Here is a 27,149-nt window from a genome sequence, read left to right on the forward strand (position 1 = left end):
AAGTTAGATGGGAATTACAGACTCTCATCCTAGATATTATTGGTTTCTTAAGCAAGCACCCTTTCTTGACTTGCGAGTTTATTAGTAGGAAACAAAATAAATTAACCAGCAGATAAGCTGGCTAAACACTCTGGAAATTTTCATATTAGTAGTACCTGGATTCATTATCCACCAAGTTTTCTTGTCGAAGCTTTGAATGCTGACACAGCTTGTGTAACAAATTCCAGTTCTTAATAAAATTCACCTATTTGCATCAAAAAAAGAAAAGAATAGGGGGCCGAGGCATAATCTCTACCATCCAAAATTAAGAATGATCTTAACTGCTCTTTGACCAAGATACATATACACCACCGCATAATCCCTACCATCCAAAATTAGAAATGATCTCAACCGCTCTTTGACCAAGATACATGTACACCACCTTTTCTTGGACTGTCGATTCATATATCCTTTTACTATTTATATCCTAGTCTATGCGGCGTAGGGGTGGGACTTGGGTTGGTTGGTCGGATTGGAAGGCTTGGCCGAGGCAGATCCGAGGTAGAAATCCTTTGCCCAAGTCCCGCCCAAGTTATATTCCTCGGGTTCGCCGGGTTCCTCGGGTTGACCTATACTAATACTTTACAACACAAAAAATTTGGACAGTTGCAGGGGTTCAGTTAACTATCCACCAACGACCTTATAGGTGATGGTGTGTTCTCGGTGAAAATGGGTTAGTCAGTAGACTCATATATATATACACACATAAAAACCCTAATGACCTTAATTTAAGTCTTAAAATTTATTTTTCATTAATATAATAATAACAAATTTTAGTAATTATAAGATTTAATTGTTATATTTAGCTTAAATTTCCAAATAACTTATGATTATTGACAATAATATAAAAAAATTTCATTGACAATAATATAAAAAATTTTCATATTGAATTCATAATGAGATAGATATGATTTATATTTTCATTATTATGTTTGAAGATAATGGCTAAAATTGCTCTTAATAGATAATACTACTAATTATAAAAATAGTTTATATAGTTATACTGTAGTTCCTTGGGTTGGGTGGGTTCCTCGGGTTAGAAATATTTGTGCCCATGTTTGCCCAAATTTAACTCGGGTTTATTAAAATTGTGCCCAAACTTTCCCAAAATTTTAAAATATATTGCCCATGCCCGCCCAACGTTCGGGTTGGGTGGGTTGACCCAACTCAAGTCCCACCCCTTATGCGGCGAACCATGCTCCATATTCCCTGTGCTTGGGGCTTTTCCCGGGCCAAGCGAAATTGAGCCCAGCACATGCCGCAGTTATTTCAGATCCTCTCACCAAACTAGTCTGGAAGATCAAGAAGAACCGTTTTTCGGGGACTACTCAAAAATGGTGGGGGACTACTTTGTGATAGGAATGTCTACCCTATACTTATAAGGGGTGTCCTAAAGTGTGGAAATGACTAACCTACCCTTCACCTATATATATAATCACCTCCTCCCATCACCACCACCTATATATATAACCACCTCCTCCCATCACCACCTCCGATCACCACCACCAACCACCACCGACTACCACCACCACCGACCACCTCAAATCACAACCACCAGCACCTCTATATATATATCTTAATTTAAATCATTAACAAAAAAAAATCAAAGTCAAAATTATAACAAACCCATTACTTTTCATTCGTTTTCCATTGAAAAAAATGAGAAGTAATCATCAAAATGAGTTGAAAATGGAAGTTACAGAGAGAATTTAGGCTAGGAATTATGTGAAAATTTTTGTCGAACTACCCGAACTCAACTTTAATGGAGGTTTTTGTTTTCAGAGAAAAATTCGGTTAAGAGAAGGAAAAATGTCCAAGCCGAACTTATTGTTCGATTACTTGCAAAAAGTTCGGTTACATCGAAAAAAGTTCGGTTACGCCACAAAAAAGTTCGGTTACATTGCAATTTTTTCTCCTAACCGAACTTTTTTCTGGAAAACCTGCATATTGAGTTCGGTTACGTCGTAATTTTTTTTCCTAGACGAACTCTTAGTTCGATTACGTCGCAATTTTCTTCTCCTAACCGAACTTTTCTCTGAAAGAAAAAACTCCATTAAATCTGAGTTCGGCTACCTGTGTTTTCAGAAATATTAGCCGAACTACACATGCAGATGAGTTCGGCTACCTGTTCTTCAGATTTCGTAGCCGAACTTTTTTAACCAAACCGAAATCAATTTGTAAATTGTTCATTTTTGAGGAATGGTTTGGCCAATTCAAGCACCATTAACTAAATTTGAAGTATCTGTGAGTACCCAAAACATCATACTCTTGTTGTGGCTCTTAAAGAAAAAGATCTTAACTTTTTTTCTTCCAAAACCCTCATCTTCATTATCATCTTCATCTTCATCTTCTTCTTCTCCCTCTCAATAATTCTTCTTTTGAAAAAAATAACTTATTAATTTAATCTCACTAATCATTAATTAACTCACTAATCATTGTATTAATTTGATTAATAAGGAAAAATTTGATATTAAAAAAAACTTAGATAAGGGATGACTCATTATTACTTCTAATATCCACCCAAAAAATGGAGAATAGTCCCCACCATTTTTGAAAAACGATTCATCAAGAGACCTTCTATTTGCGTTTACTTCGTTCCCCTCCTATGTTAGATTCGCCTATTTATACGAAGAAAGTACCTATCCCCCGATTCTCACCTTAGCTACTCTCATTACAGTCTCACTCAAAGAAAAAGATGAAGACGGAAAATATGGATGTCGATTTTATCGAATACCGTATCAGCTCTGAACTAACTGGTCACGAGGACGATGTAAGATCTCTCTTTCTCGACCCTAATTGTACCGTAGCAGTTGATGATCGTCGAAGTTTTGATGTGGAATTTATCGATTTGCTTTGTTTTTTTTAGGTACGAGGAATATGTGTATGTGGTGAAACTGGAATTGCGACATCTTCTAGGGATAAAACTATTAGGTTTTGGTCAATTGATCCAACAGAAAAGAATAAGTGTAAAGAATCAAAGATTATGTTAGGTCATACCAGTTTTGTTGGTCCATTGAATTGGATAGCACCAGATGAGAATTTCCCAGCTGGTAGAATTGTATCTGGTGGTATGGATACACTTGTTCTGTTATGGGATTTGAAAACAGGAGAAAGTATCCAGACAATGAAAGGTCATCAATTGCAAGTTACCGGTCTTGCTGGTGATGATGTTTCAGACATTGTCTCTGTATCAGTTGATGGGTGAGTAATTGAAAAGTTAATGATTTTATTTCTAATGTGTTATGTTGTTTGTACCACATGAGCACCAGCACTGAGCAAACCAATGGATATGATAGTAGACATGTAAAGGGCTGGGGGGTGATGTGTATTGTACTAATGTTTACTGAGTAATAGGAATGTGATACTCAACTGCAGCATACTTATACACTGGTTGCACCAGCGCTGGACAAATGAAGGGATTTAAAATACTGCAGGTTAATGAGGCACTGTAAGACCGCAATGTCATCCCTTAATTGCCACTGTTGGGCAATGGATGGATGCGATCTTAAAAGCATGGGGCAGTGCGGTAGAGTTAGGATGGTATACACCATTATACGTTAACGGTTAACCGCAAATCCAGAAGGAGTATAAGTAGTTTTTCGTATGACATTAGCTCTTGTTAGGAGTTTCTAAAGTTCCAGCCTCTTTTTTTGTTGGTCATCTCTGTAGTAGGTAATGTAGTAAGTTGGTCACAGCGGTGAACTTTTTTGGCATGTGTTTCAGTACAATACGTCGGTGGAGGAATGGTCAACAATCTGAGTCATGGGAAGCTCACAAATCTGCTGTACAAGCAGTTATCAAGCTCCCGACAGGCGAACTTATTACTGGTACGATACTGCTTCAACTAACATTGTTCTTTACTTCTCTTAAAAGTATTAACATATATTTGTGCAGGGTCAAGTGATTCAACATTAAAACTTTGGAGAGGAAAGACTTGCGCACACACATTCGTTGGGCATACGGGTTTGTTTTCATGATGTTCCTTAATCGTGCTTTCATCATTCAAGTTATGCATTATGCTACTTGTGTGTTTCACTTGCTTGTCTTAGGCACACGCTAAGTTTCATGAGCCTTCTTCTCATGCCATTTGGGACTTGTGCAGATACTGTTCGAGGTTTAGCTGTAATGCCTGGTCTTGGGGTTCTTTCTGCATCACATGACAGGTGAGGGAGGAACAGAAGTTAATATTTTTATTTTTTTTTGGCCAGTCGAGTTAGTATCCGGAAACATTATTTTATTTTTTTGCATCTCTTCTTGTGGGGTTCTAAATTTCTGGTACTTTTGCAATGGCAGTTCAATCAGGTTGTGGGCCTTAGCTGGTCAAGTTTTGATGGAGATGGTTGGTCATACTTCAATTATTTACTCTGTTCATGCACATTCTTCTGGACTGATTGTTAGCGGCAGTGAAGATGGTTTTGCTAAGATATGGAAAGGTTATTATTGTTAAATGCTTTTCAGTTAGTTTTTCATTGGTTGAACAATCTTCAGTACCTCTTAATTCTCCATTGTTCTTTTACGGGCAGCTAACCTTGATTATACCTTCGAGAGTGCAATCTCTTATTGTTGCAACTGGTCTTCTTGACTTCGGCTTGAAGTATTTTCTTTTGAACTCTTTTTATTACAGATGGAGTTTGTGTACAGAGCATTGAACACCCTGGTTGTGTTTGGGATGCCAAATTTCTAGAAAACGGTGACGTGGTTACTGCATGTTCAGATGGAGTTGTTCGGATATGGACATCGCATAATGACAGGATAGCTGATCCAGTTGATATCGAAGCATTCACTACCCGACTTTCTACGTACAAAAGCAGCAGGTAAATTAATTTGCCTGTGTTTGCATTGTCGCTTTAAGTTTTGCATGTGAACACGTAGCTCTATGGAGATCGAAGGATAAATGTTTGAAGTCTGGAGTTAGTTCTTGGCGTCCTGGCTAATGATTAGTCATTTATCCACTTCCTTTCAAGGCTTACCCTTTGAATTTAGCAAATTCGTATCCATCTCGACCATAACCAAAGGCTTTGCACAAAACATGTCCAGATATACCCATGCCTTTTCTTACGTTGAATTACATTTTATCATCGTCATCGCCATCTTCACTGTGCTGTGTTAAAGCCTATTCCCAAGTATTTGGGGTTGATTGTTGAACAGTTCTTGTTTCTATGTACATTTACCAACTTCTGGCTTATCACTATGCAAAGGAATGACTGAAAATATTGATGTTTCTGAAAATATTCACCACCCTGTACAAATAGTCATCTATTTGAGTTGACTAAACAATTCTCTTATACTATATTATTGTTTCACCATATGTACGTAAACCTTTTCGCTTCATATGCTGTTTTGTGACGCATTCTTCACATTGTAGAAAAAGAGTTGGAGGATTGAAATTGGAGGAATTACCTCGGCTGGATTCTTTGCATACTCCAGGTATCATTCCTAAAATATTGTCTTAGTTATGTCATTTTAGGAGTTACGCAAACTTTTTCTTTATTGGGTATTGCACCCACTATTTTGCTGGTCAAACCCTTTTTTTTATGGTAACAGGGACAGCAGATGGACAGACTAAGATTGTAAGAGAAGGGGATAACGGTGTTGCTTACTCGTGGAACTCAAGAGAGCAGATATGGGACAAAGTATGTATTTTCTGTTTTGTTTTTGTATATGTATACATGTTATCCCTTATTATTCAAGTTGCCACGAGGATTTTTCAGTCTGATTGATGTGTGTATGATGATCTGACCCATTTTGTTGTTTAGATTGGTGAAGTGGTTGATGGACCGGAAGATGGGTTGAAGCGGCCAGTCCTGAATGGAACTCAATATGATTTTGGTAATTCCCAGTTTCACAATTTACTTTCTCACTTTTCACTATAAGGAAATGAAAAAAGGATTGCCATTATCTCTTTTACCTCCAACCTTGTTTTCTAATCTTCAACCTTCTGTCCACACAGTATTTGATGTTGACATTGGAGATGGCGAGCCCATTCGTAAGTTGCCTTACAATAGATCAGGTAATCTTTGTTCATTTTGAAGTCACCCTATTGTATGGTTGTTATAGGCCTATTTGCCAATACATTGCCTCCCTTTCTCTCAGATGAAAAACTAGTACTTGGTAACTTGGTTCTCAGAAACCCATAATCCCTTAGTTGATATAATCTATCACAAGTAGAAGCATACAGGTACTAGGTATCACCCCGGCCGTAGGCCGGGGCTCAACCTTTTCGAGTTTTATTTACTGTATGGTCGGCCTGTCAGTATCCTTCCACAAATATTTAGTTAGGTTGTATTGGTCTGGGATGTGTTTAGTTAGTCGGATTATAGTAGTTAGGGCCGTTACGGACGATCCCAGTATTTAATTAGTTAGTCATGTCATAGTATATTGTGTTAATTAGTGGGATCATAGTTGCGTGTTTAGTTAATCGGACCATAGTAGCCGTTCAGGCCGTAGATTAATAACCCGGCACTACATATCCTATCCTATGGCACGATTTTTTGTTGGTCTGGTCAAATAACCCGGTGCTTGCGGTCCCGACCGTGAATTAGAAAGTTTACAGTCAAATGCAATCCCTACATTAAAAATTAAGCTGGAATCTCGGGGGTTCAGCCTATAGCCGGAACCTGCATCTCCAGTGTTTTGTTGGTCGTGCCAAATTAGCCGGGGCCTACAGCCCCGGTCGTGGCCCCTCAAACATGTGTCGATGTTTTGTTGGTCGGACCAAATTAGCCGGGGCCTACAGCCCCGGCCGTGGCCCCATAAACATGTGCCGATGTTTTGTGGGTCGGGTCAAATTTATCGGGGCCTACAACCCGGCCATGACCCTTCGTACAGGCACCGATGTTTTGTCTATCGAGTCAAATTTGTCGGGGGCTACATCCCCGGCCGAGGCCCCTTAAGCAGGTTCCAGGTTGTTTTATTGGTCAGGTCAAATTATCGTTAGGAAATTAACTTAGGTTAGGAAATTAAGTTTAATTAGGAAATCTAATCACATATATTAGGATACTTAGTCACCATAAACATAAAGTTACTCGTGTTTAGGATTAATGGCTAGGTGCTGCTTAACTTTGTCCTTGAACGCGTTATAATCCTAGCCATCCAAATAAGAAATTTCAATTATTAGGGTGTTTACGAAATCCTAGCCGGTTCATTGTAGGATGATTAGCTAGTTTGGTCATAATGATCGCTACCATAAGCCGGGTCAAATTAAAATTATTGAAATTGAGATGCCACTGACCCACACATGTTTTGCTAACATCTCTTTTCTCTAGAAAACATTTAGTTCGGTACGTGAGTTGTTATATTTATATTATGTTACTTACTGTATGTGTGACTTCTATAGTTGCCCAACCAGTTCATAAGTATTCTCAATGTCGCCGACTCCTCTGCCCAGTGGTGTATTTCCCATCTAACCATTTAAAAGTTTGGGGATTCGTAGTTTGTACCTCACATGGCATTGGATAAACATCAGGTTTTATTATATTGATCGATTCATCTCTCAATCCATTTCCTTTCATAAGAGATAACAAATGCAAGGTCCAAAAAAAGGGTACATAACATAGGTTGTTTATGTTTCCGTCAACCAGCAACACACTGAAACTGTTAACTAAATGAGTGCCCTTCACGTCACTTGCGCGGGAGTCATACCCAGATCGGGCCATAATCTCTGATATTTTCTTGGAAGAGCAGCGACGGGTTTGAGCTTCCGTAGAAAATCACTAAACCAATTAGCCCAAAAAGCTAAACTCTGAGATTTTCTTGGAATAGCAGCAGAGGATTTGAGCTTTTTAACAAGATTTTGCAAACCGTGCACACAAAACCCAACCCAGGAATATCATGAAATCTACATAATTTAACGTTGCCAAGTTATCTAGCTCTTTCCAGATTCAAAACTGGCAATAAGGCTATCATCATCCACATACAAAACATAGTCATACAATATATATTATATAGATAAGGCTAGCTGACCTGCATTCCGTCTAAATCAGTGATACATGCTTCTGCTTCAATAATTTCCAGTTTTGATCTTTTTAATATTTAACATGTTTTGTTTTGTTTTGCATCGAGGAATTTTCCGAGCTTTTTAAGTCCGTATCTTCTTTAACAACCTCTTCAAGTGCGTATCTTCTTTACCAACTTGCTTCTCCTTTTACTAATAAGGTTGTCGGCAGTGAAGATGTGTTGTATTCAACCATGAACAAATCTAGGGTTTGCCTGGTTCTGCAGATGCTCGAGATCAGAAACCTTTAGTGAGAAGAATAGATTAAATCAATAAGCGGTTATTAGCATGAATTACTACTGATTCAGGAAACCGAAAGATAAGGCAATTCTTTGCGTGACCAGTCTTACCTTGGATAACTCGTTAACAACAACTTTTGTAGGTTGGACGTCTGTTGATAACTGGGAAGGTGGTCTAGCATAAAACAGATTGAAGTTTTCCAACAAATTACCAGAAGACAACAATTCTAAAGAATATAGTTCGAAAGAAGAAAAAAGAGCAACCAATATAAAAAAAAAATACACACCTCATAGTTTCAGTTGGATGAAATCAATTTCCTCTTCTAAGCCTTTTGGTTTGAACGTCTTTTGATATGAACGGTATACCTAAGAACAGGCATAGTCTTATATAGGACTTTTTAATACCAGAAGAATTAGGATACATCTCTGTTTCCGGAAACAGTACCAAATTAAGAAACCGCACGGCAGGGAAATCAAGTTATTATTAATGGGCCCCTAATGATATCGGGAAACCCAGGGCATCCCATGATCGAAAATATCCCTCGCCCAACTCCCGATCCCCGCTGCCGGATGACGAAATCGATGGTCGGATATATCCGGATAGACAGACACCACTTCTTTTTATAATATAGATAAGAACATTATACAGCATTTATAAATGAAGTTCAGGAATAAAAGGACGTAGATACCTTAGTTGGTCGGTCAATGTCATTTTTTTGATATGTTAGCCAAAAAGCTAAATTTCATTAATATTTATTTGACATGCATTTGTCTATCCTGAAAGTGATTATATAATCAGTGAACGGTTTCCAGATAGCCCGTATGATGTAGCTGACAAATGGCTTCTGAAGGAAAGCCTTACATTATCCTATAGACAACAAATTGTAGATTTTATACTACAAAATTCTGGGCAGAACAACTTCACATTTGATGCATCATTTCGCGATCCTTATACTGGCTGTGAGTACCGATGTTATATTGCATTATGTCATGCTCAATAACGTACATCAACAGGTCTTTCTCTGGATTTTTCTGTTAGTAGTTAATCTTCGTACTTCATTCTTTCAGCTAATGCTTATGTACCGGGAGCATCTTCCAATGTATCTGGTATGCAACTCCAATTTGAGGGCATCTTTCTTTAGTCCAAGATAAATTTCTGAATTCTTGGTGCTTATTTTGCTAAGAACATCGGCACGCTTGAATCTTGGTCATTCTTTGTCTATTTATTTAGACTCCTTGACATTAAATGTTCGACCAAGGCTAATAATAACTTTATGTACCACATGACTTAATCAGGTGGGGCTACAAAACCTGTTTTCAAGCATATTCCCAAGGTATGTCCATGTCTCTTTCTATAATCATCTTGCATCTCCATCAATGCGGGAGTTTAAGTATCCATCTTAGTTCTTACGAATTAGTAATTACTATGTGACAGTCATAACCGTCCTTTTCATGGTCATTATTCTTGTTATGGAAGCTGTTTTGTTCACATACAGTTGTTTATTGAGTTGGTTCCTCGTCAGTATATTTTATCAATTGTACCTTTTTGAATCATTTTGTGTTTCCAGAAAGGAATGCTTTTCTTTGACGTGGCCCAGTTTGATGGGATTCTCAAGAAGATAACAGAATTCAATTGTGCCTTACTATCAGACCCGGTAAGATATTTCTATATTGTAAAATCTAGATAGTTGATTTTCTGCGAGGCTTCTAAGCTATAGAAACCCCCTTATGTTCTTGCACTTCTGTTATTTAGTCTCTTGCTGTCTTTCTGTTGATTTTCGTTCTACACTTTTATATCGATTTTTCTCCATCAAGTGTTTTTGCTTCCCATAAATTGAAATTATATATCCTTGCATTTGGTTACATGACAATTTCCATCCGATTTACAGGCACAGAAGGATCTGGCGTTAACAGAGATTGAGATGTCCAGAGTGTCTGCTGTTAAGAAGATATTACAGGACATATCACACTATCATACAAGTACATTTGCAGATGTTGACGTTGCGTTGTTGCTGAAAACATTAAAATTTTGGCCAGTTGCAATGATGTTTCCAGGTTATACCCCATAGCTTAATACTCGTTGAACGCATTGCTGTCTATTATTTGTATGTACCACGAAGTGTCAAGTATGAGCAAGTTGTTGTTAGGGTTTTGTGAATAATTTATATATATATGTTCTCAATTATCTGGCCGCATCAGAGTCATCAGTTTTCCAGTGTCGGCTCATCTCATCGAGTTCATGGGTGGGAAAAGTTCTCGTTATTTTTTTCTTCTTCCTGTTAATAATTCCTCTTCTTGCAGAAATTATTCAAGGCTGTGTTAGTAGATATTTTGAATTTCAGCATATTGATGTTTGAAATGAATTACTTTTTAGGAGCATGTCTTGATTTCAAATTCTTCTTTGCTGTATGCCTTGAAGTATTGACATCATCAAGTATGTTTACAGATAAACTTGTTTTTGTGCAGTTATCGATGTCTTACGGATGATAATCCTTCATCCTGATGGGGCAAGGTTACTTCAGCAGCATATAAAAGTTGGCAACGGTATTCAGATATTTCGCCTATTATCTAGATATAATGTCTGCTGCCTATTGTTGATAAGTTGATGGGAACTAAAAAATTATTATCATGCTTGCAAGTTTGCTGTAGATTTCAGATGTTTTTACCAATATAGTCAATTTAAAGCACGTCTATTATAGCTGTGGTGTAGAATGTGCTTCAATTTTGTGTAAAGAAACACATAATATAATCATCCCTATCCTACTTTGAAAAAGTTTTGCTTTGTATAAATGTGTTTTCGATTTTGTATATTGTGTTTTGAAGAAGTTTTGCTTTGTATTTTACCAACTTCTGTGGGTTTTATATGTCTAATCAGATTTTCTGTTGGAGACAATTAAGAAGGTTACAAGTGCTCCTGCATTGGCAGCAAACCTTTTGACCAGCACGCGTGTCGTGGCAAATCTCTTTAAGCAGTCATCCTTCCATGAGTGGTTACAAAGGAACCGTAGTGAGGTTAGTGTTTTCTATGCTAAAATGATATTCGTCAGATTGAGTTTTACTGCAGTGGCGCTGTATATGAAATGGTGATTCATTTGTTCGTTGATCTTGCAGGTGCTTGATGTGTTTTCAAGTTGTTCATCGTCCAACAAGAATGTACAGTTATCTTATTCGACATTGATTCTCAAGTGAGTTGATTTCCTTTTGCGTCGCTTCATTTTCTCATGATTTATTTGTCAAAATAGCTTTTGGGTGCATTAATTAGATACTGATCTGGTTTCTGGTTGCTGCCATAACTATCAGTTGCACAAGCTAATATATGTCAATTTCATTTTTTGTTCCTTTCACAGTTATGCTGTGCTTTTGATTGAAAAGAAAGATCAAGAAGGCCAATCTCAAGTTCTTTCAGCAGCTATCGAAGTATGTCCTTTTCTGTCACAAATACCTTCTTTTAATGAATCATGTGAAGTATCACTGTATAACATACTGGATCTTGAATGAATTACAATGAACTCGTTTATATGATTTACAGATTGCAGAAGGCAGTGAAGATGTTGATTCGAAATTCCGTGCCCTGGTTGCTGTTGGATCATTGGTATTATTTCTGAAATTTCATACCTGTTACTTGATAGAAAGAAGTCTTATCTCTTGCAATTGTTATGCTAAAGGTTGTTCTTACAAACAGATGCTCGAGGGTCTTGTGAAAGGAATTGCAATAGACTTCGACGTTCAAAGTATTGCAAAGATTGCAAAGGCTTCCAAGGAAGTGAAGATTGCTGAAGTTGCATCGGACATTGAACTTTTAACCACATAATTTATAATGTGAGGGCGAATTTGAAACCAGGAGCTGGAATATAATGACTTCTTCTTGATCTGCATCTTAACACCCACTAATGAGTTTTGGTAAACATGAGATTGGCCTTCATGATTGTCGAATATCTATTTCCTCCTGAACATTTCACACAAAAATTATGATGGAAACGTTTTGGGTTGTAAATAATACCAATAGCTAAACAGTTTTAAATTCATTAGCAGCTTTCTATAATCAAATAATCTTTTAAACTTAATGACTAAGAAAATACAACTTCGGAATAATCTTTTATTTTTTTGTGGTTCCAAAATATAATTTTTGAGTGTTTTTTTTTTGTACCAAAAAGATTCTAACACCTTGTTTTGCCTGGCTAAATTGGGGATTAATTTAGCCATACCATTACAAGACAAAAAAATAAATAATTTGAAGTAAAATGGATAATTTTTTATCCAATTATTTTATTAAGTGGCAAGACTATCCCTGATTGATTAGTGTTAATTTGGATGATTAAATGATGTTTAATCAAATTAACCCCGAAATCAACTATCATTAATTCATCATCAAAAGCTTGATTTTTTTTTTTTTTTTCAAAACTCGATCCAGAATCGGTTGATGTTAGTGTATTTGTAAACCGATTCTGGGTTGAATTTTTTCAAAGGAAGTAAACCCAGAATCTGGTTTTTTCAATACATATATAAATCGATTGCAGGAATCGGTGTTTATATATGCCCACATAATCCGATTATGTCTTACTTTCATAAACAAAATATTCATTACATGGTTTAGGAAGTTAGCGCATTACATATATAGGATTCAGTATGGGTATTCTAGAATTTGACACATCAAATGTTCGTCAATGAACCTCCAAGCACGTCGTATATTCTCTGTGGTGAATGAACTTAGTTTCCCCATTACGAACTTAATTTCCCCATTACGAATTCTCCATCGCCCATTGAAACGTTCCAGCTGAAATTCAGTGAATTCTTAAATGTTAGTATGCGAACTTTTAACGATGACATACGTATAAATATTATCGGATTACTCACTTTTTCTCTAAGAGGAGCTTGTGGATGATGTTGGTACACCATATTTTAACTTTAACATACTCTCGCATTGCACTTTTTATGTAGTTGAATCGGAATGCCAAGTCTCTCCATTTGCGGTTATTGGGATTCCTGGTACGCCCGTAAAAGAACGCTTTAACTCTCTTCCAAAACATTGAATAGATCTCATTCGGACGTTCACGGAACGTATTAACAAACGATTTAACGAGACACAAATCTTCATGCGGTTCTCACTCCATTTTCTAGGCTAAGTGTGGGATGTGAGAGTGGCTCAAAGAGGTTGTCTTTATATAGATAAAGACTCAACGGCTATTTTTTTCAAATTCAATTCGAACAATCGGAGTTTAGGTATGTCCACATAGTCCGATTGTGTCCTCGCAAAATCATATAAATTATGCCTCTCAATAATCAGATTTTAATTTTGCACATGTAATCCGATTCTTGGCGAAAAACGTTACAGAAGAACTGCCACTTTTCCTTGCAAAAATCGGATTACAAGTGATGCCAACATAGACCGATTATAAAAGTTTTCAAAATCTGCCTCTCAATAGTCGGGTTTTAATGTGTCACTTGTAATCCGATTCTTGACAAAAAAAGATACAGAAACATTGTCACTTTTCATCACAGGAATCAGATTACATGGGATGCCCACATAAACCGATTGTGAAACTCTGGATTTTTTTGTTTTGTCAGAATCGGACTTTATAATTACCCTTATAAACCGATTTTGTAAAGTTAAAAACCAGGTGAAAAAATGTTCATAATCGGTCTATGTGGTGCAACTTCAAAACCCGATTCTGAAATTGTCCTCCTGGAGAATTGTCAGAATCGGATTTTATACAGGTACATGTATACTGATTGTGGCAGAAAAAACTTACACAATCATGCATTTTTTGCACACAAACAATTTTCAAAAAAAAACCAGATTCATTCATTCATAAACTAGGAATATAACCAAACATAATTCGACAATAAGTTTAAGACATAAGTTTTGACACCATAATTATCCATAGTTAAAGACATAAGTTTGAAACCATTCATTCATCAACATTCCCACCACAACCACGTCCACGACCACGACCACTTCCACGACCACGACCACGACCACGACCACGACCACTTCCACGACCACGACCACCTCGTCCTCGTTTAGCAGTTGGGGCGCTGCTCGATGCACCTTCAGAATACTTTTTTGGGGCGACTCTCTTCCTCTTTTTTTTGGCTCCTCTTCCACCTCTTCCCCAAATTTTTCACCCGCTTCTACATCTTCGAGACAGTTCAATTCATCAATCAGCTTTTCATTGGCCTGAACATTTTTCCCTTGCCTGATTTCTAGTTGTGCTTGGGATATCAAGTGCCCGATTCGTCTTCTCTGTTTCTATTTTAAACAACAAACATTAAACAAATAATGCTAAAACAATTGACAAAATTGTAATTGAGAAATAATATGCACCAGGAATTCGAGAGCTGTATCTTTGTCCTCTATCCGGGGCCTCTCATCTACTTGTATCACTCGAGTATGCGAAATATTGAGGTACCACGGAATGTAACCCAGAATTGCCTCATCATCTGTTTCGAATCGACCATCCATAGCACATCCGTTGAACCTTCTGTTATTGCAATATGTACATGATGGTAAAGGGTCGTGAACAATATCAATATCATTATCATATGACTTGGTTTTCTTCTCATCGATTTTAAACTGATTGTGCTCCTTTGGGATTTTTTGTATGTATCCGCATTGTCTTGCTACTCTCTTCGGGTTATACATTACATATCCTCTTGGGTGAAACAACGGTCCAAAATAATCAGTTTGCTCTTTGCACCCAACCGTCTTTCCTTTTCCTTTGGCCAAACCCCCCTTGTAAGGGTCAAAGACAACATCTTTCGTCGTCAAGTTATCCAACTGGCGTCGCAACTTCAAATAAACCGCATCTTGGTCTTTTTCCTTACTCTTGTAGATGTACTTGTCTCCATAAAAGTTGCCATCTCATTCCTTGTTCTCAAAAGCCCTTGCAGCAAATATTGGGAAGTGCAAATATATCCACGCCTGCAGAAAAACCATATTACTTCCGATTTGGTTCCTGTCAACCCTGGAAGCCTTTCTCAACTCGTTCAACGAGTGTGCAAGGATGGCATTGCCCCGAGAGTAAATTTCTAAAAGCAACTCACAGACAAGGCTGGTCGCATTGAAGAAATTCCATAATCAGATGATGGACCGCGCACAAGGCTAAGAAGCCCGGCCCATTTACTTCAATGGCTTGTCAGTCTGTCAAAACCGACAGCCCATTTCCTTTATTCCTTCAGATCTCCCACGGATACACTTCTTCTCTATTCCCTGAGTTTGCTTACGGTGATAAAAACTCACCGTAGCCTCATCTGAGTTACACTACGGATTGAAAGTTCCAACCGTAACCTGAACTGAAGTTGTCTACGTGCGGAACACCACGCCGTAGTTTGTCTTGAGTTTCATTACGGTGAGGAAACTAATCCGTAGCTTATTCCCGTCACTTAATCATTTCTTTCCATGTATCTCAAAATCTTATTCAGTAACTTCTCAGTCCCTAACTCCATTTGTCTTCATCCAATCCCTGTTCTTCAAACTCCGAGAAAATATCAGTCTATCTTCTTCTCTGTTATTACTCGAGCTTCATATTCATATCTCTATCAAACCATAGAAGCACATCATCAGATCATAACTCTTTTTGAAACTCCACAACAGCCATTACAGACTCGACTTCATCCTCTCTGCCAGGTTTCGCGTTCCATCACCATCAAGTCATCATTCCCAGCAATACAGACTCCATCGACATACTTCTCTTCCTTCGTCAACAACATCACTTCCATCTTCCCATGGTAACAACAACGAAGCTTTCCTTTCTTTGTTCAACTCCTCCATCGACAACAAACACCTACATCGTCTAACAGCCACAACACCACATTTCCCCATCACTGCCATGGTATAAATCACCCCAGCTACCATCTCGACTTTATCACTTCTTGGTGCTGTTATTAGCTTCGTAAAGATCTCACCAGTCGGGCTCAACCACCGAGAATCATCAACACTACTCCATTTCTTCTCTGCCAACTTTCATCATTCGCTGGCAGCAACCCTTACCACTATCGAGCTCCAACTGCAGCTATTCTCCATCTTCATCAACTACTGCGAGTAACACATCAATCCCACGAGCTCCTATATTCATCATTTACTGCCATAAGCCACGATCACCACCAACCACTGTTCTCAGCATTATTCAGTCGCTGCCAGTATTGGCAACAACTCAAATCGTCAATCTTCATCGTCACTGGAAATGGCAGTAATAGGAAAGTAAATCAAGTAGGAATTGTCAAGTCAAATGTGTTTGACTTGACTCAGTTTGGTTCATTCAGATTGAGTCCGTAGCTGAGTCTGTGGTCTGTTTTAGACAACATTATTGCTTGTAATAAATATGTTGAGAAAGTTATTCTTAGACATCTTGGTTTTCTGTAATACAATTTAGTATCATTCTCTTCTTCTCTATAATCAAATCTATTGATCTTTAGTAATTCATAAGTCTGATATTTCTCATGGTATCAGATTAGGAACGATCTTGATTTTCGTAGCTTCAATATCTCTTCTCAACAATTTTCAAGCTTTCATCAAACAATTTTCTCAAATAAATCAATTTAGGGTTCATCTGTGAATTCTTATAACAACATATTCTCAACAAAGAAAAATCTTGGGAGAAACAATTTTATGGTAACAACAAGATCTGGTAATTCTACAAGTCCAGTAATCGGTATTACTCACAACAACAACAACAACAATTCAAGTTCAATAAATTCAGGTTAAGAAAATTCACACAGAGAAATTATGTCTGCTTCCGTTGGCAATGATAATTCATGTTCTCTTCCCTTCACTAATATTACAAATTTTATTTCAATGAAATTAGATGGATCAGATTACTTGTTATGGCGTGATCAATTTGAGGGTATTTTAGTTTCTACTGATCTTTATGGATATGTCAATGGTGATCTAGTGGAACCACCACATAAAATTTCTATAAATGGTGTTGAAACTATTAACCCTGAATGGGTTTCTTGGAGAAAACTTGATAGATTTGTTTCAACTTGCCTTAAGGCTACTTTTACCTCAACTATTAGTGGTGATGTTCTTGTTCTTGGTCTTGGTACTGCTAAGGAAATTTGGGAGTATCTTCGTACTTGTTTTATAACCCAGTTCCTTGCAAGAAATAATATGCTAAGGACTCAATTACATGGAATCAGGAAAGCAAATCAATTAATTGTAGTTTATCTTCAAAAGGTTAAGACTATTGCAGATTCATTGGCTGCAATTGGAGAAAAACTAAGTAATGCTGATTTGATGATGTTTATCATGAATGGGTTAAGCAGTGATTATGATATATTTGTGGTTTCTTCACAAAATAGAGATACACCATATACTTTTGGTGAATTAAAAGCAAAGCTACTTTCTCATGAGCAGTTTCTTCTAGAAAGACAACAGCAAAACACTAGTGTTTATGATGAACAAAGTTCTAGTGCATTGTATGCAAGAAATGGCTCTGCTAACTATACTGGTTACAATGGAAACAAAATAGATGGTGGTGCACATAAATCTGGCAATAGTGGTAACTATAAGAATAGTCAATATCAGCATGGTTCAAGTTCTAATTCTTCAAATGTATCTAATTTAAATGGTGATATAAGGTCATATGTTGATCATTGAAAAGTGTTCTTTCAAATTTGCAAAAAGAATGGTCACACTGCCATAAGGTGTTTCTTTAGATATCATCTACCTCCAACTGAAAACTCCAATAATACAAGTCAAGCTAATTTTGCAACTTCTGATAGTCAAGCTCAATCTCAGAATGCCAATGTCTTTTCTTCTGGTCCATCTCAGCATGCTTTTACCAGTGTGAATGTCAACCATGCATCAGTCAATGATGATCCATCTTCATCAAACACAGTTTGGGTATCTGATAGTGGTGCTTCTACTCACATGACAGGAGACGGAACTTTATTACATAATACTTCTTCTTATAAAGGCAAGGACAATGTGATGATTGGCAATGGTAAGACTTTACCCATTTCTCTTACTGGTATTGCTATCATTAATACATCTCAGAGTTGCTTCAAATTGCATAATGTCTTACATGTGCCTGCAATGAAACATAACCTACTCTCAGTTGCTAAATTTACTAAAGATAATGCATGTTATATTACTTTTGATCCTCTAGGTTATGAAATCAGAGATTTATATAGTCATGTACCTCTAGCTAGGGGTAAGATGGTTAACAATCTTTATCCTATAACATCCACTATGATGCAGTGTGCTTTTACTTCTCTTGTTGCTTCTCCTAAAGTTTGGCATGATAGATTGGGTCATCCTTCTTCCAGAATAGTTCAGCAACTACATAATGATAAGAATATTATTGTTCAATCTTCAGAATCTTCATCTATTTGTCATCCTTGTCAGTTAGCAAAGAGTAAAATACTTCCTTTTGCACTATCAACTTCTCATGCTTCTTCTCCTCTAGAACTCATTCATTGTGATGTATGGGGTCCTGCTCCTGTTGACTCATTAACATGACATAGATATTACATTCTTTTTATTGATGATTTTAGTAGGTTCAACTGGATTTATCCTATGCAACTTAACAGTGAAGCTTTACAATGTTTTAAGCATTTTAAAAACCTTACTGAAAATTTCTTTCATACAAAAATAAAAGCTTTTCAAACTGATGGTGCCAGTGAGTTGGTCAAAGGTCGTTTTAAAGGTTTTTTGGATCATTCTGGTATCCTTTTGAGAATTTCTTTCCCAAAAACACCAGAGAGAAATGGTTTGGCAGAAAGAAAACATAGGCATATAACTGAAATGGGCAATACTTTGTTTTTTAATGCTTCTTGTCCAAAACAATATTGGTATGATGCTTTTTTAGCAACAACCTATCTCATTAATATAACTCCTACTCCTGTTCTTCAAAATCAATCTCCTTATCAAGTTTTATACAATACTCCCGATTATTCAATGCTAAGAGTTTTTGGATGTGTTTGCTATCCTTTCTTAGGCCATTCAAGAGTTGACAAATTGTCACCAAAATCTGTTAAGTGTATTTTTATTGGCTATAATATTCTTCATAAGGGTTATAATGTTATAATCCTCTTTCAAGAAAAACTTATATTTCAAGACATGTAATCTTTTCTGATTTTTTTTTTTATTTCAACACTTTACCATCTCTTTCTTATACTCCTACATCTTGTGATAATCCTGTTATAGTATCCACTTCTTCCTCTTGTGACTCTCATGTTACAAAATCTACTTCTTTGGTTCATCTTCTTCTTCCAAAATTATCACTAGATCTCAAAGAGGAATTTTAAAACCTAAAGCTTTTCCTGATCATGTTTCTTATGCATCTATCAAATATCCTTTATCTTCTGCTTTTGTTACTTTGCTCAATACTCCATCTGAACCAATTTTTTTTTAAAGAAGCCATACAGATTCCTGAGTGGCAATTTTCAATGAAAGAAGAAAATACTGCTTTACAAAATAATGATACATGGGATTTGGTTGATCCTGAGCAACATATGAATATACTTGGATGTAAATGGGTTTATAGAGTTAAGCTTAATTCTGATGGCACTGTTGATAGGTGTAAGTCTAGATTGGTAGCTCAAGGGTATAACCAACAAGATGGAGTTGATTATGGAGAGATATTTAGTCCAGTTGTTAAGTCAACTACAATTAGAGTGGTTTTGTGTATTGATATTACAAGAGGATGGTCAATTAGGCAATTGGATGTGTCAAATGCATTTGTGCATGGTGACTTAACTGAGAATGTCTATATGAAACAACCTCCTGGGTTTGTTAGTGCAGAATTTCCTAATAAAGTATGTCATTTAAAGAAGAGTCTTTATGGTTTAAAGCAAGCACCAAGAGCATGGTTTCAAAATTTAGCTATGCATTGCTTTCTTATGGGTTTGTGAAAACAGTTTCAGATTTTTCCTTATTTGTGTATGTTTCTGGGTCACAAATGATGATGTTACTTCTTTATGTTGATGACATTTTATTAACTGGAACTTCTGATTCTTTGCTTGATCATCTAATACAATTTTTGAGTTCACAGTTTTCTATGAAACAGTTGGGATGTCTGAATTATTTCTTAGGCATAGAAGCAAGTAGTAATTCCACTGAGATTTTATTGACACAAAAGAAATGTACTCTAGAATTACTTCATCATGATAAAATGACATAATGCAGTCCTTGTAGTACTCCTGTTGCCAAAGGGCCTAGAGTGTCTATAAATGATGAAACTTTGTTACAAGATGTGTCAGCCTATAGAACTATTGTTGGAAAGCTACAATATTTGTGTTTAGCAAGGCCTGATATTTGTTTCAGTGTTAATTATGTGAGTCAGTTTATGCATGCTCCAACAGATGTTCATCTGTTATTGGTTAAGAGAATTTTCAGGTATTTAAAGGGAACAATTGATTGTGGTCTTACTATTAGAAAAGGAAATATTCAAGAGTTAAGGGCTTATACTGATTCTAATTGGGGAAGTTGTCCTGAGACATCTAGATCTACTTGTGGGTATGCTGTATTTTTAGGAGACTCCTTAGTTTCTTGGTCTAGTAAAAAGCAGCAAACTGTATCAAGGTCAACTGCAGAAGCTGAATACAAAAGCTTATCTGTAGCTACAGTTGAATTGGAAGGGTTATCTTCTTTATTGTCTGAACTTCAGATCAATTTAAAGTTACCAATTACACTCTACTGTGACAATACAAGTGCAATCTACTTGACTCTGATCCAATTTCACATTCCAGGGTCAAGCATATAAAAATACATTTTCATGTGGTCAGAGAGCTAGTGGCTAGTAGATTTCTGAATGTACATCATGTAGCTTCATCAAATCAGTTAGAAGATTTGTTTACTAAGGGTTTGTGTGCTCCAACATTTACTTCTCTTCTGCAACAGTTACTTGGTTCTTCTGCAACATCTTCATCTGCTTCTGCTGTTACAACTACTACTTCATCAGGTTTATCTACTTCTGCAGCTGTCTGTCAAAATACTGCAACAACATATTCAGATGTTCTTACACCAGCAGAATGTCATTTAGTTGTTTCTGGAATTTTTGTTCCTACTAGTCATTCAAAACATGTTTTTTTTTTTTTTTTTTTTCTTAGCTGTTTTTCTTTCAAACTGATCCTTGTATCAATTATCAGTTTGAGGGGGGATAATAGGAAAGTAAATCAAGTAGGAATTGTCAAGTCAAATGTGTTTGACTTGACTCAATTTGGTTCATTCAGATTGAGTCGGTAGCTGAGTCTGTGGTATATTTCAGACAACATTATATGTCTGAGAAAGTTATTCTTAGACATCTTGGTTTTCTGTAATACAATTTAGTATCATTCTTTTCTTCTCTGTAATCAAATATATTAATCTTTAGTAATTTATAAGTCTGATATTTCTCAGGAAGCAGCCAAAGTTCAGTTCCATGCTCGAGTTTAATCGGAAGCAACCTATTATCTTCCATATTCTCTGCCAGATCGTATTCAAAGTTGTAGCGCCCCCAAAGCTAGAAGCTGACTAATCAGCTGACTAATCCAAAAGACCAACGAGCAAAGAGGCACTAAGAATCTAAATCATTTACTTAAACATTCAATTAAGAAATCTGCTACATAAGAACTAACCCCGCTTAGAAATAAGAACTCCTTTCAAATGATACATATATAATAGTCATTTGGTTTACAAACAGAATATACAACATAATAAACATAACAGAAGTTGACTAATTAACGGAGTCAACTCCTCGAAGCTTTCGCTGCGCAACTCTGGTATGTCTCTGAAACTGAAAGTGGGAATGGGTGAGCACATCATCCCTAAAAGAGGTGCCCATCAGGAATAACATCTAACTTTCAAGTAATCATGGCAAGATTTGGAAAAACAATAATGTTTTCCCAAACATTAAAAAGTGACCAAGTCAATGAAATAGACAAACATGTATATGGACAAAATCCTTCTTCAAACAATGTATACTATGGTTGTGCAATTCTGAACTCGCAAATCCACACCTAATTGTAAGTATTGATATCGACAATTCCGAACTCGCAAACTGCCGATCAATATATCATAAAAGCTCTAGGTATAAATGTGAAGGAGCGTATCCTATAAACCACACGTGGAAATTATCATTTCCCATAACGATTCATATTGACAACAAAACATTACAAGTCCTTTCCAAACCATGGAAAGATTAACATATCAACAATATTATCGTAATACAATTTAAACAAAGCATGGAATGCACAACTAGACAACGCATGAGTTTGATAAACATAAACTTTTGTAAAAGAAAACATCAATGGTTACAAGAGACTCAAAAATATTCCCACCTCTTTTGATGAAAAGCCACGCCTACCTCGAGATCCACGATCCACTGGTTCGTCCTTTGAATCGATCGTTGTTAATATAGTCTAACTGTTAATCACATAAGAAGTCTAAGAATCTAGCCAAAAGGCTCACACAAGGCTCATAACATAATCTCATACAATTCTCTAGTTATAGGCTAAGTGAACTACTTCAATTGTTCTAAGCCCATTTAAGGTTCTACACATCTTCATTATCCATCTCTTGCATATCTAATGGTTTACTAATTCAATTAGATTAGGTCTATAGTCTATTAGATAATACTTATGAACATCTACAACTTTGTAGAAGAAGCTAAACGCTAATTCTGACCATAAGTGGTCCAATTCAACTAATATGAACTCTATCTCTAAGCCCAAGTCCACTAAAATGGCCCCTTAATCTAAGGCCTAGTCCATCTGAGTCAACTAGCGGTCCCTAACGTTCAAAGTGATGGTCAATGGTCAACTAACAGTCAACGTCCATAGTCAAGTCAAGGTCCTGGTCAAATGGTCCACTGAGTCAAACAAGAATCGGTCAAGTTCAACTCGGTCAAGCCTGATCGAGTCTAGTCACTGAGTTAACTCAGTCAAAATACTCTAAGTCAGTTAAACATTTTAAGTCACCTAGACTGACTGGGATGACTAACATCCTAATCCTACTGCAGTTACAAGAATACATAATCTGATTCTATACATATGATCAAAACACAAACTATTTATAATAACAGAATTCTAGAATTCAACTACAACTGTAATTTAAGCTTTACCTGCAATTGCAGTACTAAGCCATAACTTCTTCACAATCAACTAAACTTCTACCAGTTCCTCTTAGCCTCAATAACAATAACATATCACAGCCTTACTCAAACTCAGTTCATATCATCACTACCAACATAACACATTCATTCCTGTAACCCGACTCTCAACGCAATCACCTGCACAATCGCAACTTCTAAACCATTCATCTTACTCCTATTCTCAGTTTAGACTCATCCTCGACTGCAACATTTCCATCTCAACCAGGTCATTCCAAACATGTCATCCTTAAATGCAATCCAAAACACAAACCTAATCTCTAACCACAGTCCCATTACCTTCAAAAACAATACACCACTGCAATAATAATTCTGTTCATAAAATAGAACCACCACCAACACATTCATATCTTCATTATAACCACATTCATTCTAACTCCACAATACTGACCTTGTATCTCCATGTCACTTCTCTTCAACCATTCACTAGTCCGTAACAAACCCATCAACACAACCTCGAACATCACCCACTACTTCAGAGAGTGCAACACTCACTATACTGATATATCCACCAGTTATTCATGACTCATGTAATTTAAATTACAAAACACTAGTTCAAAACTCCATTATTGCATTACTTGAATATCTATACCAGTTCCCTGTAACTTAGCATATATTAAGATCACAACCAAAACTCGCTCCATACTCACCTTGCAAACACAATTCCATTGACAATCACATATACAATGAAAGACTTTACTGAATCAACTTAGAGAAGACAATTACCTCATGATTGGTCTACTGAATCATCACCAATAATAATTCCATCACCTTCTTGATACGGAAATCAAACCCAAGTTCTTCATGAGATCCAATTTATCAACCTTAACTTCAGAAATACCTCAATTCACTAATTCACGAGCCCTAACCAACAAACTCAAGTAATTCTTCAGTCTTAAACCTAATTCATGACAAACCCATCTCTAGTCTTTCCCTTAACACCTCAATTTCATCTTTTAATTTCTCCTTATCCAAAATTCTCAAGAACAGAACCCTAATACCAGATTCCTCAATTACTCTTCTTCTTGTAGATAATCTTCAAAGTACAACTATAACCTTATTCTTCACATCCTGATCTTCAATTATTAACTCAACTCAATCTTTCACCAATCTAACAGAACCCTAACTTCTTCACAGATCGCCTCTCTTCAACTCAATCGAAGTTTCTAACTAAACCCAGACTATTAAATCATCAACACCACACTCAATTGATTGGTTTTACTAATTTTCGGTGAGGTTCTTCGACAGATATTTCATCTCTGAATCGACAGAGAAAAGAAGAAGAAAAAGAAAGAAATAATAGAAAAGAGAAATGAGGAAAGAAGAAGAAAGTAAAGACTTATCTTCTCTACCGGGTATAGATAAGAGCAAGATAATTACTAGGTAAACCACTTGCTTGGATAAGGGAAGCACAAGTCCATCGATGAAATGACTATTTTACCCCTTTCTACTCATTTGATGATATCTTCTTCGTCTGATATCTGAATGACACGTTCGAGTAGTCCATCTCGCATAACTTTTCGAGTTCTATCTAACAGTACCAGTTTCGTATCTAGATAGTTGTTAGATTAATTTCTATTAATTAACATTCGTGCTAAACTAATCGGATTATTATCGGCTAACACGTCTTCTGACTGGTCTAATAGCGTTGACGAGCTTGAGGGTCTTTACAAAAGTCTTCATTCTCTATCTTCTAAAAATATCATCTTTTCGACTTATCTTCCATCGCCCAAATCTCTGTTCTCATATCGAGAACAATAACATTAGGAAGATGATGTCGGGCTTCCCTGAGTAAAACTGCAGGCGCCTTTATAAATTCTGAGCTGTCTCTACTTTTCGACAACTTCAGCTCGCTTCAAATGCTAATAGATTCTTCATACGATGTCGGAATGACCCCGTTATTTAGCCATTGGCTTCGTTTTTTCGTTCTCTTCGAGATGATATGAAGAATTCCTAGATATGAACGAGCTCTACTTTGTCTATGTCCCTTCTCCACTTGTAGCTAACTTCTTTTATTGCACAATTACGTGCAAATTCACTTCTTTTGGACGATTCACCTAGCAAAACATAAATAAGAGAAAGCAAGAGTAATATAAAATAATTTGCAATAATATATAGCAATTACTAGCATGATTCGACACTAAATATATGCAAAATATGCACTTATAATAGATATGTTCCTTGGTCACCTCTGTTCCCTCAAAATGGAGTTTCTTTGTTCCACTGAAGAGTGCCCTCAACTTCGAGAGATGGAATATCCTCTGCTTTGTTTTGCCTACTAGCATCTGTTTCTCGGTCATGTCCTCATCCCATTGGAACACTTCCTTGGTGAACGCGTAAATCTTTTTCTAGTCAAGCTCTTGCACGTACTCTTTGTGTTTCACGGATTTACCATCTATGCTTAGCCCGCTAATGAACTTCACATCATCTGGAGTTATAGTCATTTCGCCAAACGGAAGATGCAAAGTATCCGTTTCCCCGTAATATCTCTCGGTAAAGGCGGAACAAAGAGGTTTGTCGTAACCAAGATCCAAATTCTCAACCGCAGGCAACAACCCCGTAGATTTGAGTAGCTCGATTACTTCATCAAATTTTCCAATGGTTGATTCTATTGCTAGCAATGGCCAATTCCTCATCATACTCATTGACGTTCCTGGTTTCATACGACGAACGGCACCCCTGTGGTCCTATAAAACAAAACAAAACCGATGGAAAATAATCAAAACACTACACGAAATAAATGTTTTATATTATATAGCATAAGATTTAGGTACTTACTATGGTATGGAAGACGACCGCGTCCCAACTCTCTTTTTACCCCCATAACACCCGTCCTCCATCACCGGGTAACCCTTTCACAGGATCATTAGGGACTCGAGGAAACATCTTATCCGGGTCGGGAGTGTGGTACCCTTTCTCTTTCTTCTTACCATCTTTCTTACCATCTTGAGCGTCCCCTCCTTGGACTTGTTGTTGAATTTCTCCTCCTTGGACTTGTTCTTCAACTTCTCCTGTCTCTCTATCACCTTCATCCTCACTTTCTTCTCCATCACCTTCATCCCCACTTTCTTCTCCATCACTTTCCTCGCTTTCTTCTCCATCACCTTCCTTGCCACCACTTTCTTCTCCATCACCTTACTTGCTACCACTTTCTTCTCCATCACCTTCCTTGCCACCACTTTCTTCTTCATTAACTTCCTCCTCACCACTTTCTTCTTCAGCAACTTCTCTATCACCACCTCCTTCTTCAGTAGGTGTATCAGATTTCAGATTCTTCTTGTGCTGGTTGCTCCGCTTGAGATGGTGGGTCATTGATGTGGATCGCTTTGGCTTTACTCCCCGAGCCCCTTCGGTGGGAATCATTTAAATTTTGATCACCCTATCAACGAGGTCCCAAACTCTGAGGAGAATCCAAATCATTTTTTCTCTTATATTTCTTTTTGGCTTGACGTTGTTGCTTGTCCTTGTTTGGCCTGTAAAATACGGAGATAAGCGACAAACAACAATGGAATTCAATGCATATTTTTGAATTCAAGGTATACAATCGGTTTATTCGATATACATATAAAGACCGATTCCTAACATAACACATCTATACTTGGTTTATATAAGTGTTACTGTAATCCGATTCTAACAAGAAAAAGTTACAGAAATATTGGGCATTCTTTCTTACAACAATCAGTTTACTCGATACTGTTATAAAACCCAATTGTAACATTACACATCAACAATCGGATTTTATATATGCAAATAAAATCCGATTATGGCTAAGCAGTGGCTAAACAA

General features: G+C 36.8%; 1 protein-coding gene across 1 annotated transcript; it reads left to right on the forward strand.

Moving 5' to 3' along the window:
• The first annotated feature begins 2,631 nt into the window (after positions 1–2,631).
• LOC113330446 (phospholipase A-2-activating protein-like) lies at positions 2,632–12,373 on the forward strand. Its single transcript, XM_026577256.1, has 22 exons — positions 2,632–2,809; positions 2,906–3,240; positions 3,763–3,866; positions 3,934–4,002; positions 4,142–4,202; positions 4,333–4,472; positions 4,664–4,853; positions 5,405–5,466; positions 5,584–5,672; positions 5,796–5,868; positions 5,990–6,049; positions 9,085–9,231; positions 9,340–9,378; positions 9,568–9,605; positions 9,840–9,926; positions 10,161–10,326; positions 10,738–10,815; positions 11,147–11,283; positions 11,383–11,456; positions 11,619–11,688; positions 11,801–11,863; positions 11,954–12,373. The coding sequence occupies exons 1-22, from the start codon at positions 2,735–2,737 to the stop codon at positions 12,080–12,082; spliced, it is 2,286 nt and encodes a 761-aa protein (XP_026433041.1). The 5' UTR covers positions 2,632–2,734; the 3' UTR covers positions 12,083–12,373.
• The last annotated feature ends 14,776 nt before the right edge of the window (positions 12,374–27,149 follow it).

This window comes from Papaver somniferum, unplaced genomic scaffold (genome assembly GCF_003573695.1).
Source record: "Papaver somniferum cultivar HN1 unplaced genomic scaffold, ASM357369v1 unplaced-scaffold_118, whole genome shotgun sequence".
In the NCBI taxonomy this organism is placed as follows: Eukaryota; Viridiplantae; Streptophyta; class Magnoliopsida; order Ranunculales; family Papaveraceae; genus Papaver; species Papaver somniferum.